This window comes from Thamnophis elegans, chromosome 1 (genome assembly GCF_009769535.1).
Source record: "Thamnophis elegans isolate rThaEle1 chromosome 1, rThaEle1.pri, whole genome shotgun sequence".
In the NCBI taxonomy this organism is placed as follows: Eukaryota; Metazoa; Chordata; class Lepidosauria; order Squamata; family Colubridae; genus Thamnophis; species Thamnophis elegans.
Window position 1 is genome coordinate 116,212,331 of NC_045541.1, and position 16,495 is coordinate 116,228,825.

At 37.9% G+C, this 16,495-nt stretch overlaps 1 protein-coding gene across 1 annotated transcript in view; it reads left to right on the forward strand.

Moving 5' to 3' along the window:
- The first annotated feature begins 1,309 nt into the window (after nt 1-1,309).
- The window catches only part of LOC116505929 (cytosolic phospholipase A2 epsilon-like), a 52,334-nt gene continuing 37,148 nt past the window's right edge, over nt 1,310-16,495 (forward strand). Inside the window, 4 exon segments of the mRNA XM_032213435.1 lie at nt 1,310-1,336; nt 1,695-1,727; nt 7,843-7,915; nt 13,893-14,029. Of these exon segments, the coding sequence (XP_032069326.1) occupies nt 1,310-1,336; nt 1,695-1,727; nt 7,843-7,915; nt 13,893-14,029 (270 nt within the window).

The following is a 16,495-nucleotide window of genomic DNA, read 5'->3' on the forward strand; positions in this document are numbered from 1 at the left end:
TCACTAAGCAAGGACCACCTGTGAAAGTGCCATTATTCCAAACTGCAGTGCACTGGCCTCTCATTGCAAGTCGTTGTCCATTTGAAGTAGATCAGGAGATGCCAGAGACACAATGCTCAGGCTTCCTAAAGTGGATGGACCAGCCAGCACCAGGCCCCAGTGAGATTCCCTCAGGAAAAATCCCAGCAATAAGAAAACAAAATTTAACTACTAGCTCAAACAAATTGACTACATAACACCATTGAGCAGATCTAAGCAAAGTCTCACTGATGTTATGAGTACATTCAACATATCAATTTTACACTAATAGGGCCTTAGCATTGCTGAACTTAATTGTGCTCATTTGTCAGAGACCAATCATTCTCAAAAAGGTAATTGTTCTGTAGAATCTCATGAAAGTTGGGAAGCAAATTCTATAGTATTGCTGCTGACTGTGTCTGAACACACCGGGAGGCCATTAAACTATCTGTCTGTCTGTCTATGAGAGATGGGTGATTTAAAAATGTGAAAAAAATAAAGGAATACAAATAAATTTATACAGCAGACTAGAGTAAGGAATTTGAGATGGGCAGCCATATAAACTGAAATCATAAATAAATAAATTGGGGGGACATGATTCATTTGTATCCTGAGTTTTCCCTCTTCCTATCAAATGCTGAAAATCCCAGGATAGACATGTTGGCTACAGAGATTAGGTAAACCTGGTTCAAGTTTCCCCTAAATCATGGGCATGAAAAGATCACCTTGAGCCAATCATTTTTCTCTCTTCTAATATGCCCCATAAGATAGTTGCTGTGACAATAAAAATGAAGCAAAACCATATATATGCACAAGTATTAGGCTGCATTTTCATATGGAAGGATATAGAAATTCCTATACAGTGGATAGCAAATCTGCTAACCTTGTACTGGATCCCAAAACCCAGTCTTCCATCCTAAAATATTCAATGTATTAAATCTCTCTATGCTCTCTTTTTCCTGATTGTCTGACTTTCTCTCTTTGCAAACTGCAGAATGGGCCAAACCTATGGTAGACTCAGCATAAAAATATAATCACTGACTGGATACTCTGACTTCCTTTATATCTATGTGGCAGCAGTCTAGCCTCAAATTAACCAAGACGATTACTTCAACAGGCTAAGGAAGAGAGGGAGGGAACTATGTTTCTGGAATTCAAAGAGAGGCGTGGTCATGAATCATGTTTTAAAACATCTTCTTGTCTCCTTTATTCAGGAGACTGTCAGTTGTGGATTCTATCGCTGTTTCCCATTCTCAGCTCCTAGAGTGAATTATATGCAACTGATACTACCATGGGAGCAAATTCCAGTTCATTTGAGGTAAGAAAATCTTCTGTTTTTGTTTCTACTGTTGCTTTTGTCTCTACTGTTTTAGAGACGTCGTGTAATATATTTATGCTTCTGTCCCATTGGAAAGTTAGAATATAGTAATCCTTACAAACAGAATAACAGAGTTGGAAGTGACCTTAGAGGTCATCTAGTCCAGCCCCCTAATGAAGCAGGAGAACCTTTAGCCTTCTGGACAAACATCTGTCCAATATCTTCTTAAAAGCCTCCAGTGATGGAGCCCCCATAAACAATATGAATTGTGGTACTCATATGCAAGTTAATACTTGAAAAGTATTAAATGAGTATTTGAAATTAGTGTTTTAAATACATGTATTTTGTTTTTCTTTAGAACATAGTCAACCATCGAGAAGAACCGGAAAAGGTATGTACAAAATGGATGAGTGCTGAGTTGAAAATCTTCACATATTTTGTAGTTATTCTCATTTAATTTTAGACAAAAACATTTTGGGGAAAAAGTGAATTACTTTGAAAAATGGTCAGGCATGGATTTTTGTGTTTGTATAGTGGATAATTGGTTGTGTGGATGTAACCTGAACAACTGAACAATTGACATGTTTTTTGAAAGCATCTATTAAAGCTCAAGGCTAGGAGTTGTGAAGAAAATTCTCTCTGTTTTCTTCAGATCGGGAAGTAGAGATAGGCAGAAATTTCAGAGTGATGCAGAACCATGAAATTCAGAGACAGCAGCAATAACAGCAGCTATAGGAAAACCATAACAATTGTAAGATCATTTTGAAATTTCTACCAAACGTTTGAAGTCTACAGATCCTCTAAAGCAGATCCTCAAGTTGAAATTTTCAGTCCCATTTTTTTGGTTAGCAGTTCAGGAGAATAAAATCAATGTGAATAGGTCCCTTAATCCTTTCAAATCATGAGTCACTAGCCCAAAGTAGGCTGATTTATAAATTATTACTGTTTAAATCAATAGCATATGCCTTACAACAGGGGTCCCTAACGCTTAATCCATGGCCCGGTGCTGGGCCACAGCCCTTTCAAAACTGGTCCACGGAAATGGTGGGCGAGGACATATGTGTATCCATCCCCTTTCCCCCCTGTGTCTGGTACCGCTGCTGCCTCCGCCAGTCCTCTGAGCTGGAAAGGTTGAAGACCACTACATTACAAAGTCCTTTCTTCTTTTTATTTCATTTTTCTTTTATTTATAGGTGATTGCCTTTCCCCTCTTTATATACATTTTTTTTCATTTTCTCATTCTCAGCTTATTTCATGGACGAGTGAGCATTTGCATCTTTTAAGAAGATGTACAATGTACATTTCATTATATTTATGCACCTATCCCACTTCTTTGCCTCTCCATTTTTGGGTGCTAGGTCTATTGTACAGGTACAAAATGTGGCATAGAACTGTACGGATGATGCCCAAATTGTGCTTGAAATCTTGAGATCCACCTTGAAAATATATTTGCTTATTTTATTATAGATACAAAAACATTTAAATTGTTTTATATCAATAACACATGCCCCTGGACCAAAATAGCAATAAAGTAATAAAACCATTAAAGAATAAGAATAAAATAGGCAAGTTTTCTTAGTATGCTATGTTGACCCACTAATGTGAACATGTGTTATCTAATTCTTCATCCTCCTTCCACAGATCCTTAACTTCGGTGGATAGTGTCCTTTTGTTTTATGTAAACAGTAAATATCAGTGTCTACTATTTGTAAGAATCTGACATATTTGTCATATCTGCCATATTGAAAATCACAAGTGTCCATACTTCCAAATTCCAATTAGCACTAACTCTGTGTGCACCTGCAATGTTAAACTACAACAGATTGACACATTGTGGTTAAATAGTCATCCAGATAGAGTGAAGAAACAGCAAGCACATTTGAGTGCACTGCTTTATTCTGTGTTTCTGTTAGAGTCCTAGGTACTTAATTTCTGTCTTTTCTGCTTGTTTCCCTTGAAAATGAGCATTTCATATCCTTGCAATATGCATTGGATCTAATCAGTTATTTTGCTTTGCCCACATTGCAGTTTTTGTAGGTGTCAGTGGAGAGCAACTGCTACATGATCATATATTGAATTAAATAACCGTTGTAATATGTCTATGGAGATTCTCAGTCATCCAGGTGATGATTGTCTCAAAGGTGCTTTTTCAAGAGGCAACTGGACTTTCTGGTTTTCCTTTGAAGACATTTATAACATCTTCAAAGGACGTATAATTAGCAGCAACACTTAGACTTATATATCGCTTCATAGTGATTTGCAACCTTCTCTAAGTGGTTTAAAGAGTCAGCATGTTGCCCCCAATGGGTCCTCATTTTACTGACCTCGGAAGGATGGAAGGCTGAGTCAACCTTGAGCCTGGTGAGATTCGATCTGCCAAACTGCTGGCAGCCGGTGATCAGCAGAAGTAGCCTGCGGTACTGCACTCTAATCACCGTGCCATCACGGCTCCTTGCATTCCCCACCATCCAATCAGAGCTGAAGAAGCTTCTTGGATGAGAAGCAAAATGTTTTCAAAGAAAAACCAGAAAATCCAGTTGCCTCTTGAAAAAGCACCTTTGGGACAATTGCAACAGTTCTCCCGTTTACTTTTGCTGGAACCATCATCTCCTCTCCTAGAGGTTTCTGCAAAGCAGCTAAGTTGGAACTTCATAGAGGTTGTGTCTTATAGTCCAAGGCTGTAATTCCCAGGCTTAAATACCTAAGGTGATCCTAAACGTAGCTGACAACGATCATGTCTGTTTGAATTAAACAGTAGATGCACACAGGATTACAGACTTTTATATTTGAATATGCATTCCCTATGACATGCTAGGAAGAATTATATTTGTTGAATGTTGTTCTGTCATGAAGCTGTTTAAAAACAGAGAAAAGTCATTTCCACACATATAATTGATACTGATTTATAGCCTCTCCCATCCATTGTCATCCTTGGTGCTGTTGTAAGATGTTATAAATACATTTATTTTCTGTGGAAATCCCATAGGAATAAATAGCAATAGCACTTTGTCTTCTGCTTCCAGGCAGATTCTGGATCATACATTGCATGCTGATAAACTTAGCTTCTTGAGAACATTTACTTTCTTGGCACCATCTAACAGAGCCAACCATTTCTGTATCTTTCACTTCAAAAGATTATTTTGGGACAATACTTTTTTTCAGTTTAATGAACCTGATCATGATTTTCATAAATTTCTAGGTTAATTAGATGATAATGAAGCTCCCCCTTTAAATCCTTTTCCAGGCTGCCATTCTATATGACTTGGCACCTTTGTTTGTTACTTAATGAGTCAAGGCATGATTTGCATTCAGCAAGAAGAGAAAATAGAGGCATATATAAGGTGTGGTTAAAAAAAAGGATCAAAATTAGCACATGTGACACACATAATAACCAGTGGAGCCTAATTGTGGCTACCATCTTGACTTTTTTTTTATCACATCCCTGAGAGAGGATGTAACGACACTGATGGACATCCCTGAGAGAGGATGTAATGACACTGATTACACTCTTTTATCTTTCTTTTCATTTGCTTGTAATAGCCATTCTAGCTTGATGGGATGGCAATCGCAGATAGAAATATTCAGGGAACACCAGATTAGAAAGACTGGTGAAATGTAAATGTGCTGATTGAGCCTCTTCAATTTGCTTCATATCTGTTATCTGGCTATATAATTAATTCCATTCGTTTTTAAGTTCCAATCTGTAGTATAAGGCATACTGTTTTTCTTTTTATTCTTTTAATCATCCGAGTTTAAAGTTGAATTAATGCTAATGAATGCCCCTTTTCAGCCTGTTGTTTTCCAGAGGATGAGGTTGTTTTGGCTATAATAATTTGATAATTGTTTTAATTTCTAAATTTTATAATAGGTAAAATTTATAATTTAATTTTGAAGAGGTGATAATCAGTAATAGTTTTCTCTTACATTTGCTACTGGTTTGGAATTCGTGTGTGGTGCTTCTACTGATGTGTAGAACTTTCTGTGCATGCGCAGAACCTTCTGTGCATGCGCAGAGCACTTGTGATGACGTCTAGGTGGGTGGGCGGGCGGAGCCTCCCGCCGCCACTGCTACTGGTTCACCCGAAATGGGGCAAACCAGTAGAATACCACCTCTGGTGATAATGTGTTTTCTTAAATCAGAAGTGAGATAATCCTCCTCCTTTAGCATTAAATATTACTGAAGTAAATTAAACAAATGTTTGCATTTCTTAATCTTGGACTTGACTTTGATTACATCATAGCCAGTAACTTGTATCTGAAATATATGTGATAGCCAAAAAGTCATCATTCTTATTTTCATTTTAAATCTTCTACCACCACCACCACCCATTTCTTTGGAATATCATTTACCCCATTGGCAATATTTAGCATCTTTTAGGGTCATTATTGTAGCAAAATTATAATAGTGAGGACAGACTTTATATTACTTATAAGGCTGGATGATGCAATGAAGACACTCTAAACAGGAAATAGTTTTGGTCTTTCAAACTGGATTTTTGATAAATTTTGCACTTGATGTAAAATAACCATAACAGCAGGGTGGATAATATGCTGTTAAAACATGAAGTGGTGTGCTCTAGTGTTTTAAACAAAATGAATTACATATATGTCAGTCTAAACTGTATTGTGATTTCTTGATTTGGTTTGGGAAATTATAAATAGCTTTGATATTTTTTCTGAGCAGTTTCTGTGAATTTTTAGTAATATATTTTCTCTGGATACACACACACACTAAGCTATAGTTTATTCAAATTTGTTTTAGTATTACCAACTATTATCACATATTATATGGTTTTAGCGCTACCACCCATTATGGATTATAAACCATGGCTTCTGATTAACATGATGGAAGTATTTATTTACTTGTAGTTTAATCAGCAAAATATTATTAAGCAAATCAATGCTTAGAGTAATGCATGTGCCAGGTCATTTTGTGTGTAGTTATAATGGGAAGCCAGAAATTTTAATTACTATTTTTTTCTCTTAAAATGTAATATTTGAACAATTACATTACATTGAGACAGTGATCACTGAATTACTGACTAATGGTTTACTTCCAGATTCAGTGGCATTGAGTATGTCCAAAAACCATTTTGTTATGTTTGATCTTTACTGTGCTCTTGTCTCCATATTTTGTTTCCTTCCATCTCAGTGTGGGAGGCATATACTTGACTACGATTGTTCAAACAGTCACCACTAGTGTCTCTTCCTCCTGGCACATTTCGTGCTATAGGTATCCATACATAAGCAATGTGATACAACTTGACATGGAAGCTGATTCACATAGTAATTTTCATATAGTTGGCTTTCCCTACGAGTTGCTTGGGGAATGCTAATTTCACCTTGTGAGGTCAGAATGGAATCATTTGGTGTGATGTCTCATCATATCCTGGTCCCACACTAGTTTCCTAATATTCAGAATGTGTTTTGCTGTAATCACTACCACGCTGATTTCACAAGACCAGGGCACTTGGCCAAACTTGGTACTGCATAGCAAGTTCACCCAATTAACCTCTAGCCTGCAGGAAGGCAAACACCTGAAGCAATTTATTCTGTACAGATTGCTTTGCATACTTGAATCCCAGGGAAGTCAGAATAGAACTGTGGCTGTTTTGCATCTGTAGGGATTAGCATTTGTTATTTGGGAAATAGCATTGTGTTATTTTTGTACTTGTAGATCAATAATATTCAAGAATGAGAAGTTAATGATTTTAGGAGCAAGAGGGATTCTATATATATGTTCATTCTGAACAGAACACTAGTGAAGCAGGAGAAATGATACCCTTTTGTATATACTGTTCGCAGCTGATGGAGCTGTGAGTTGATCATTACTGCAATTTGAAAGTTCAACCCCAGGACCCAGACATGGAGTTGGATTGGCACGCCAATGTGAATACTACGTGAATTTAATAATTCTATGTGTGGTCACATGCACACTTTCTTTTGCATTTGAGGACTACTCTCTGATGATTTCTGTTATGTACCACTACCAAGATTATCTAATGATATTCAAATTTATATAGAATAGAATAACAGAGTTGGAAGGGACCTTGAAGGTCTTCTAGTCCAACTCACTGCTTAGGCAGGAAACCCTACACCACTTCAGACAAATGGATATCCAACATCTTCTTAAAAACGTCCAGTATTGGAGCATTCACAATTTCTGGAGGCAAGTTGTTCCATCGATTATTTGTTCTAACTGTCAGGAAATTTCTCCTTAGTTCTAAGATGCTTCTCTCCTCCTCTCCTATGTCTCCCTCCCTCCAGTAAAACTCCATGTCTGCATCTTTGGCTGAACATTCAATTTGCAGTTTTGCTAGTGGTTTTCTCTGTTTTTTTGGGGGGGGGGGAGTGTTATTGGATAGAAATCCCATTACTGCATTTCTCAAACAAATATAACTTGATGATGTGTGGGCATCTTCATGGAGGCTGTGGGACACAAGTTACAAAATAATGATCAATGAATGATCAAACGTGTTTATGTGTTGTTGTTGTCTTATTAACAGAGAGAAGAAACTCCATTCAGACTCCTCACAGTTAGAATACTGAGAGCCAGAAATATACAGAAGGCAGACATACGTAAGTATCTCTGTTGTTACCCCATAACAGTAGACGGACCATTCTATGTACAAATAAATTACATTGACACCTAAACATTATGGAGGAAAACAGAAGATACAATTCATAGTATAATTTCCTTTTAGCTGCCACATAATGTCAACAATTTCTATGGAGATTCTCAATCATCCAGGTCATGGTTGTCCCAAAGATGCTTTTTCAAGAGAGAACTGGGCATTCTGGTTTTTCTTTGAAGACATTTCACTTCTCATCCAAGAAGCTTCTTCAGTTCTGACTGGATGGTGGGGAATGCAAGGATTTATATTCCTTGCAGACAGTTGGTCATTTTCATTCTTTTAGAGAGTCATGAGGCCACGTGGAGGTTTATCTGTGTCCTCAGGGTCACCTGAGTAGTGCAAATGGATTGAGAGGCAAAATGTCTTCAAAGAAAAACAAGAAAGTCCAGTTGCCTCTGGAAAAAGCACGTTGGGGATAAAGTTCAACATGTGTATAGTTGCAACGAGCAACTCTTTTTTTCCGTTGAAGGCTGTGTTCATTGACAGGTAATTTATTGAAGATTCAAGATGTTAAGAGAATTGAGCTCTTTTTTTCTCTCTCTCTCTCAAACTATCACCTTGTGTTATAAACATTTAGCCTAGGAATCACTCACATTAAATGACCAGAAACCCTGATCTTGCTTTCTCTAAGATGTTCACTTTATTGCTTCTCTCATACTACCTACAAGCCCTCTTTGTCATCTTCTTAGTTATAGAACTAGTAGAGCCTTTTTAAAATAAATTCTTTCAAATCAGCATGCAATTTAATGCATGTATGGGGAGGAGCTACATAAAAACAGCATAGGTCAGGCAGAATATAGTGGGGAAAAGGAATCAAGGCAAAGGATAATTGCACTCAGAAATTATATCTATACTGAATTTGCTAAGTTGATTGGGAAAATGCAAGCACTGGGGGCATATGAATAGATCCATTTCTGCTTCAAAGACTTGCGCAGGGGACAGGACAGTTGGGTTGGAAATTCTGTCGAACAGATGGAAAGGCATTTCTGGGACAGTCAATCCTTACTCGTATCTGGAAAGTTGCCTTGTACTGAATTGTTGTTTATTTTGTATTTTGAGGTTTTATGGTATATAAATGGGCAGGGAAAACTTTTACCTTCATACTTTCCTGCTGAGAAGTCACTGTTGCAAAATGGATGGCCATATAAATAAATGAATAAACTTATGTTCCTGATCTATAACAATCTCATTTCAAAATGAAATATAATGCCAAATAAAATAATGGTATAATAACAGAGAGTTAGTTACAGTATGTGGCACAAGCTAAACTAACTGGCTACTTATTTTAACAAACTAAAAATGGAAGTTGAATGAAAGGAGTATTTTCTCTTCCAATGTCTGGTTACTGTTCTGGACTTGAAGAAACTGAACTGACAGAAGAGTCAGCAGAATACAGAATAAGAGAGTTGGGAGGGACCTTGGAGGTCATATAGTCCAACCTTCTGCCCAAGCAGAAGAGCCTATACTATTTTGGACAAATGGCTGTCCAATCTCTTCTTAAAAACCTCCAGTGTTGGAGCACCCACAACTTCTGGAGGCAAGTCATTCCACTGATTAAATTTTCTAACTTTCTCCTTAGTTCTAGCTTGGATCTCTCTTTGATCAGTTTCCATCTGTTACTTCTTGTCTTACCCTTAGGTGCTTTGGAGAATAGGTTCCCCTCTCTTTCTGATAGCTTCTCAAATATTGGATCATATCACCACTAGACATGTCAGACTCTTAAAAGGCTTAAGACAATATACTTACAACACTTAGCAATAGCACTTAGACTCATATACCACTTTACAGTGCTTTATAGCCCTCTCTAAGCAGTTCACAGAGTCAGCATATTGCCTCAACAATTTGGGTCCTCATTTTGCACACCTTGGAAGAACGGGAGGCTGAGTCAACTTTGAGCTTGGTGAGATTTGAACTGCCCAAATTGCAGACAGCCGGCAGTCAGCAGAAGTAGTCTGCAATACTGCACTCTAACCTCTGCACCACCACTGCTCTTCCAATGAGGAAACCCATGGCCCTGTTTATATTGCATGCCTCAGGAAAGTAGAGATGAGAAATGTCTGTGTTATGCAGATATGAGGATCTCTAAAAATTCTCTATTGGTGGCCATTTTGCTTTCATTCTCCTATATGCCCCCTGGAAGGTGAAAAGGGAGAAGAATGCATGATAACTCTCCAGACCCTGTCCATTATGATGCTGGTTCCAGCTATACTAATAAGCTGAGGTTCTCCTCCAAGGAATAAACATTCAAAAACAAAAGTGTGGGGGGGTGGGGGGTGGGGGGCAGTGGTGGGTTTCAAATTGTTTTAGAACATCTTCTGTAGGTGTGGCCTGCTTTGTGGGAGTGGCTTGCCAGCCATGTGACCTAGTGGGAGTGGCTTGGCAATCATGTGACTGGGTGGGCATGACCAACTTATAACATGTGGTGAAACTCACTTAACAACGCTCTTGCTTAGCAACCAAAATGTTGGCTCAGAAACTCTGGCATTTGAAACACGCAAGTCTTAAAGTTGTCAAGTTATAAGACCCTTGCACTCCTAACCCTTTAGGGGAAAAAAACCCCAGGGGTGTTCAAACTTGACAGCTTTAAGACTTGTGGACTTCAACTCCCAGAATTCCTCCTCTCACTCTTCATCTTGATGATGTGCAGACGGGCAGGGGGAGGGAGCTGGAACTGGTTCTAAACGGCACTGTAGATTTGTGGAACCTCTTCTATAGAAGAGGTTAGAACTGGCAGGAACCCATCCCTGGGTGGGGGGAGAAAGTGAGGGCAAGAGAACTAAAATATAGCCAGACAAATCAAACATCTTTCAGTTTGTGTTGATCACAGGTGAAAGTGAATGAATTAACTGAAAGAATAAGTCATTAGGTTAATAGTTTCATGAGAAAAGGCTACTGATGTATTGGAAATAGAAGAATAATAGGTAAGGGACAAAAACATGGCACATATGTATTTACTTTTTTATGAGAAAAGAGACCAATCCACAAAATCAAAATTCTAGGAGGACAAATTTCTCTGACATTATGACTTTCCTTAGAATGGACCTTCTGGAAGGTCCCAAATAGTAAGAATATATATTCTGAAATCCACTGCTTTCCTCAAATATTGTAAATGGTTATATTGAACAATTGTATAATTTAATGCATTGCTGGGCACTGAGAAATTAATCATGATCTATTATAGCTATTATGGGATTACTGTAATAATATCTATACAGTCCTTCAATAGCACCTAGGAATAGCACTTAGACTTCACAGTGCTTTACAGCCCTCTCTAAGTGGTTTGCAAAGTTAACATATTGTCCCCAACAATGTGGGACCTCATTTTACCCACCTTGGAAGGATGGAAGTCTGAGTCAACCTTGAGCCTGGTGGGATTTGAACTACCAAATTGCAGGCAGCTGGCAGTCAACAGAAGTAGCCTGCAGTACTGCACTCTAACCACTGCACAACCAAGGCTCAACAACAATTCTTAAGATGATTTTTACATAAAAATGTGTGAATATATAGAAGGGAACTACACAATCAAAAAGGAAATGAAGCAAATCAAACAATAGGATTGAGGTTGTATATTCTGCTCTGGAGAGCTAGATTGTTGCAGAAAATCAGGAGACTCGGACTGCGAGATCAAGAAATAGCTTTATTTGGCCAAATGGTTCAGATAGAGATAACAATTTCTAACATCTGAACAGCTTTCTAATTCAAACACCCATTTTTATATTGTATTCAAAGCATCAAAAACACGGAAATATTTTAAAGCATTCTTATTGGCTAAATTCCTTAATTCTAAGCAAAGAAGCGAATTCTACCGTATTTCCCTTTCATGTCTAGGCTGCAATAGGCAACCAGGAAGCACTGAATACATACTGGCTTTTGTGGTTAAGCTATATGCCTGACTCGTAGGCGAGACCTCTAACTGACTTGGCCTCCTAAGAACAGATGTTGCAGTCTGACATGTGTATTTCTAGAGTTCACATTTCTGGTTCAAGACTCAGTAAATCTATAATAAAATAGAAAGGATAGATGGGGTCCCCAGGAGGTCTTATAGTCTGACACTATTTCATGTTATGTCCAAATCTCGCTTTATGTCCTGCCTTAGATCATTTGGTGTTTGAGTTGTTATTATGGATTTGTCTATGTAATGATGCCTTGAACTAGGATTTCAACTTTTCCCTTCCAAGGTCCTTCTTGTCCAAGTGAAAGGATGGTTTCCTATGTTATACATCAGCATAACAGCTCTCGGCAGAATGAGAAAGCTACCTAACTACTTCAAGTGGCAGATATTAGGACAGGGAGGAATTGGAAGGCAGAAATTTGGGTGCCATCTATACTGCTATGAGCTCCCTAAATCACCCTAAAGAGTGTGTAAAAGTTTCATTTTAAACTGTATCAAGCTCAAAAGTCTGCAAAATATCATATTTTAAAGATCAAAACAGTGCTTTGAAATGGGAGATCAGATCTGGAATCATGGTCTCTCTCAAGCTTGAGACACTTCAAAGTGCTTGAAATAATCCCATTTCATATGCAGGATTGCAATTTGTTACTCATGCAGGACAATGCAAACGTTTAGCTTCAAGCAGTTTGGAAAGATGTATTGCACATCCCCAGTTACCCACTCTTCTCAAATATGACAAATGATGCTGAAATAAGATGTAATTGTTGCCCTTGCATCATTGTTAGAGGTTTTGGTTGGGCTTTGACTACTGTATTTGCTAAGATTAACTGTGAGGTGAGTGGTGGAGAGGAAAACATTTTACAGGGTAAAAAGGCTGGTTACTCTGTCACTGCTAAACAAAATATAGCCACTAGTATTGGGATTACATACTTAATTCTAATGATTTATGGTGATGGGCTTGCAAAGGGAAATTTTGTGGCAGTGTACAGAGGGGCTACAAAGCTGTTCTCCCTTGCTCCTGGGGAAGAAAGCTATGGCAAATTTAGACAGCATACTAAAAGGCAGAGACATCACCCTACCCCAAAAAGTGTCTATATCAAGGCTATGGTTTTCCCAGTTGCAATGTATGGCTGTGAAAGTTGGACCATAAGAAAGGCTGAGTGCCAAATAATTGAGGCCTTTGAACTATGGTGCTGGAAAAGACTCCTGTGAGTCCCTTGGACTGCAAGTCGATCAAATCTGTCAGTCCTAGAGGATATCACCCCTGACTGCTCTTTAGAAGGCCAGATCCTGAAGATGAAACTCAAATACTTTTGCCACCAATGAGAAGGAAGGACACACTGGAGAAGAGTCAAATGCTGGGAATGATTGAGGGCAAAAGAAGAACGGGATGACAGAGAATGAGGTGGCTGGATGGAGTCACCGAAGCAGTAGGCATGAGCTTAAATGGACTCCAGAAGATGGTAGAGGACAGGAAGGCCTGGAGGAACATTGTCCATGGGGTCGCGATGGGTTGAACATGACTTCGCAACTAACAACAACAACAGAGGGGCTTGACTGTTTTGAACTACTTCATCCTGACTTCATTCATTTGAAAAGTGTGTCACTCCTTTGTTTTAATTTAGCTGCCACGGCAAGCAAGGAGATTGCAATTTGCTGAGCCAGAGTAATTACCTTTCCAGGTGTGGTATTTCCCGCTAAGTTAGTGCAAGGGCTGCACTATAGTGGTCAGGCCTGATGGGCTGGTTTTGATATTATGCATGAAGAAACCAGAACTTAGTCCCACTGTTGTCTTCTGTTGTAATGATTCTAATATGGAAACTAGTTCTATTGCAATCAAATCAATAAACATTTAATGAATCTTCCTACAGGCTTCCTGTTCTCACTTCATCTACATTTATAGAAAACATTTTTTCTTCCACTCATGCCTTCTGCAGTTTATGACTGACTCTTATACACATAATACAATTCATGTTCTAATTGTTTTGGTGTTGATTGCCAGTCACAATTTTCTCTTCTTCTTCTATAGTTACAGAATCTGATTGCTACGTATCTCTTTTACTACCAACTTCTTCAAGTGAAGTAGTTAAGACAGAAACTGTTCCCAATTCAAAACATCCTGAGTGGAATCAAGCTTTCACCTACAGGATCGACAGCCGTATAAAGGTAAAATTATGTATGTTTCTTTTTGCCATAAATATCATCATTCAGGCAGGTTTCGCTCTCTCTCTCTCTCAGACCAATTTTTCTAGTGTGAAAACTTACCTAATGAAGATGGAAGCATTCATGAACAGTGGTAAAATGTTATTAGGTTTGGACAGGGGTGTTACTGCCGGTTTGCAACCCATGCACAAAGCCCGTGCACTGTTCAATATAAATTGTTCTGTCTGCATGCACAGAACAATTTACAGTGAACTGCGCATGTGCAGTCACTTAAATCCAAAATGGCAGCGGCCAAGCGGTAGCGAGTTCAGGGGTGTGGCAGGCCTGCATCATTGCCAGTTCTGTGACCCAGGCCTGAATTCTACTACCGGTTCGGCCGAACCAGCAGTAACCCATCTCTGGGTTTGGAGAGGCTCCCCAAGATTTGCAGAAGTACAAAAGTCTTTAAGAACAAAACATCCTTATTGAAAAGCCTTTCCCAAATCCTACCAAGACTTATATAATGGCTGAACATGAGATGCTTACCAATTATTGTGATGGAACAGCAGGTAAGCTACTGTGTAGTATGTTTGTAGGAAAAAAAACCCAGTGTAAATCTGTGGTGGCAACAAAACAAACTCTGATGGTACTTTTTCTGATTAACAAAGTTTATCAAAAGGCTTAAGCTTTTGTGAGCTTCTGATATGTTTGAAGATCTATGAATAAACACAACTAGTAATAAATAATTACTTTTTGCTTATAGTTTTATTTAGTACAATCATTTAACAAATGATATTTGTTAATCAAAATTAACAAATATCAGATTCCTTCTGATATTTAATATCTTTGGGGATCTTTTGGAATATACTCAACTAATGTGGCATAGTACCAAATTTGATCATATTTACAACAGAGGAATGGATGGTGAAGATTATGGAACTTGCTGAGATGGCCAAATTGACTTCTTTGATTAGAGAAGAAACAATATCTATCTAAGCTTTTGACTGTCAGAAAGGGACTTTTTGTGCAAAAGAAAAAAATGAAACATGATTTATGACTTTGATGATTAGACAGGATAGATTATAGAAAAAACAGAATCACGTAGTAACTTTAGATAAAGTGATACATTTATAATTGTACTTATAACTAGTACAAAGAAAATCAGAAGCCACTTCTTTGTATCTTTTTCTTTTTTTGTTTCTTGCACTTTTAGCTTTCTTTTTTCTTTTTCTTTTTTCCTCCCCTACTCTGTATCACTTTGTATTAGTTTGTATCTTTGTTTTAAAAATCTTTAATAAAGTTTTTTTAAAAAGGACTATCAGTTCTACTTTAGTCACGAAAGCCAGCTGGATGGCTTTGGGCCAGTCACTCTCTCTCAGCCCAATGCACCTCACAGATTGTTGTTGTGAGGAAAATAGGAGGAAGTAGTATTAGGTATATTCACTGCCTTGAGTTATTTATAAAATATGATACAGATGGGATAAAAATAAATAAATGAAATTAATAATTGGTTCTACATTTGAAGCAGGCATGAGACATCCAACACAGAGAGACTAGTATGGAGTACAGATTTATTTGCCTGCTGTTAACCTGGATGACTGATCATTAATACACAGAGGGAAACACTTTTGCAATGTGCAGCTGAATAACTGAAATTCTTATTTGCTCATTATTATAATGTCTAGATCTCTGCAGTAATTTCATCTGGAATGACAGGGCAAGCCCTGATTAGCATTTGAATAGAAGGCTTTCAGGGAATAGAGTTGGATGTTGGAACGGGAAGTCAAACAATCATCTCCAAAGAAGGCAGAGGAGAATCAGTTCTGCATTATTCATAAAATCCCTTGAGTTGAGCTTGACTTAAAGGAGACCCTCTACTTCCAATTTCTAGCTCCAGCTGAGATACACTATTAATTAATAAGATGATTTATAAAATTAAATCCAGATAATACAACTGGATAAAGTAGCATAAATGCACCATTCCAAATGTCTGGCAAATAATAATAAAACCACCACCATCCTCATCACCGCTTTGCGTCGTTTGGTTGAGTTGGGGGGGAGCATAGAAATCAAATAGATAAATAAATCCCCATCATCATCCCTTCCAAGAGGCTAGCAAAGATTACAAGTGAATATTCTTAGGGTAGTGAGTTCATAGCTACAGTAGATTAAGGTCTTTGCAACTCTGCACTGTGCTTTGCATAGACCACTGGGTAGAGTCATTTTAATTTTTTATATTAAATATAATATAATATTTTATATTAACAAATTTAGAAACCACACATCTTCCTCAGAGAGTGACTCCTTATGACATACTGATTTTTAAGGCAGACAACATTAATTTGGGGGGTGGGTGGGTAAAAAACCTGTATGGGCAACATGGTGATATATGTCAAAGAATATATATTGTTTGCTAATATGTGCTCGTACTTAGCACGTCTAATTCTTGTAATGTCAGATGAGTGAACTGAAACAGTATATAATGACTGC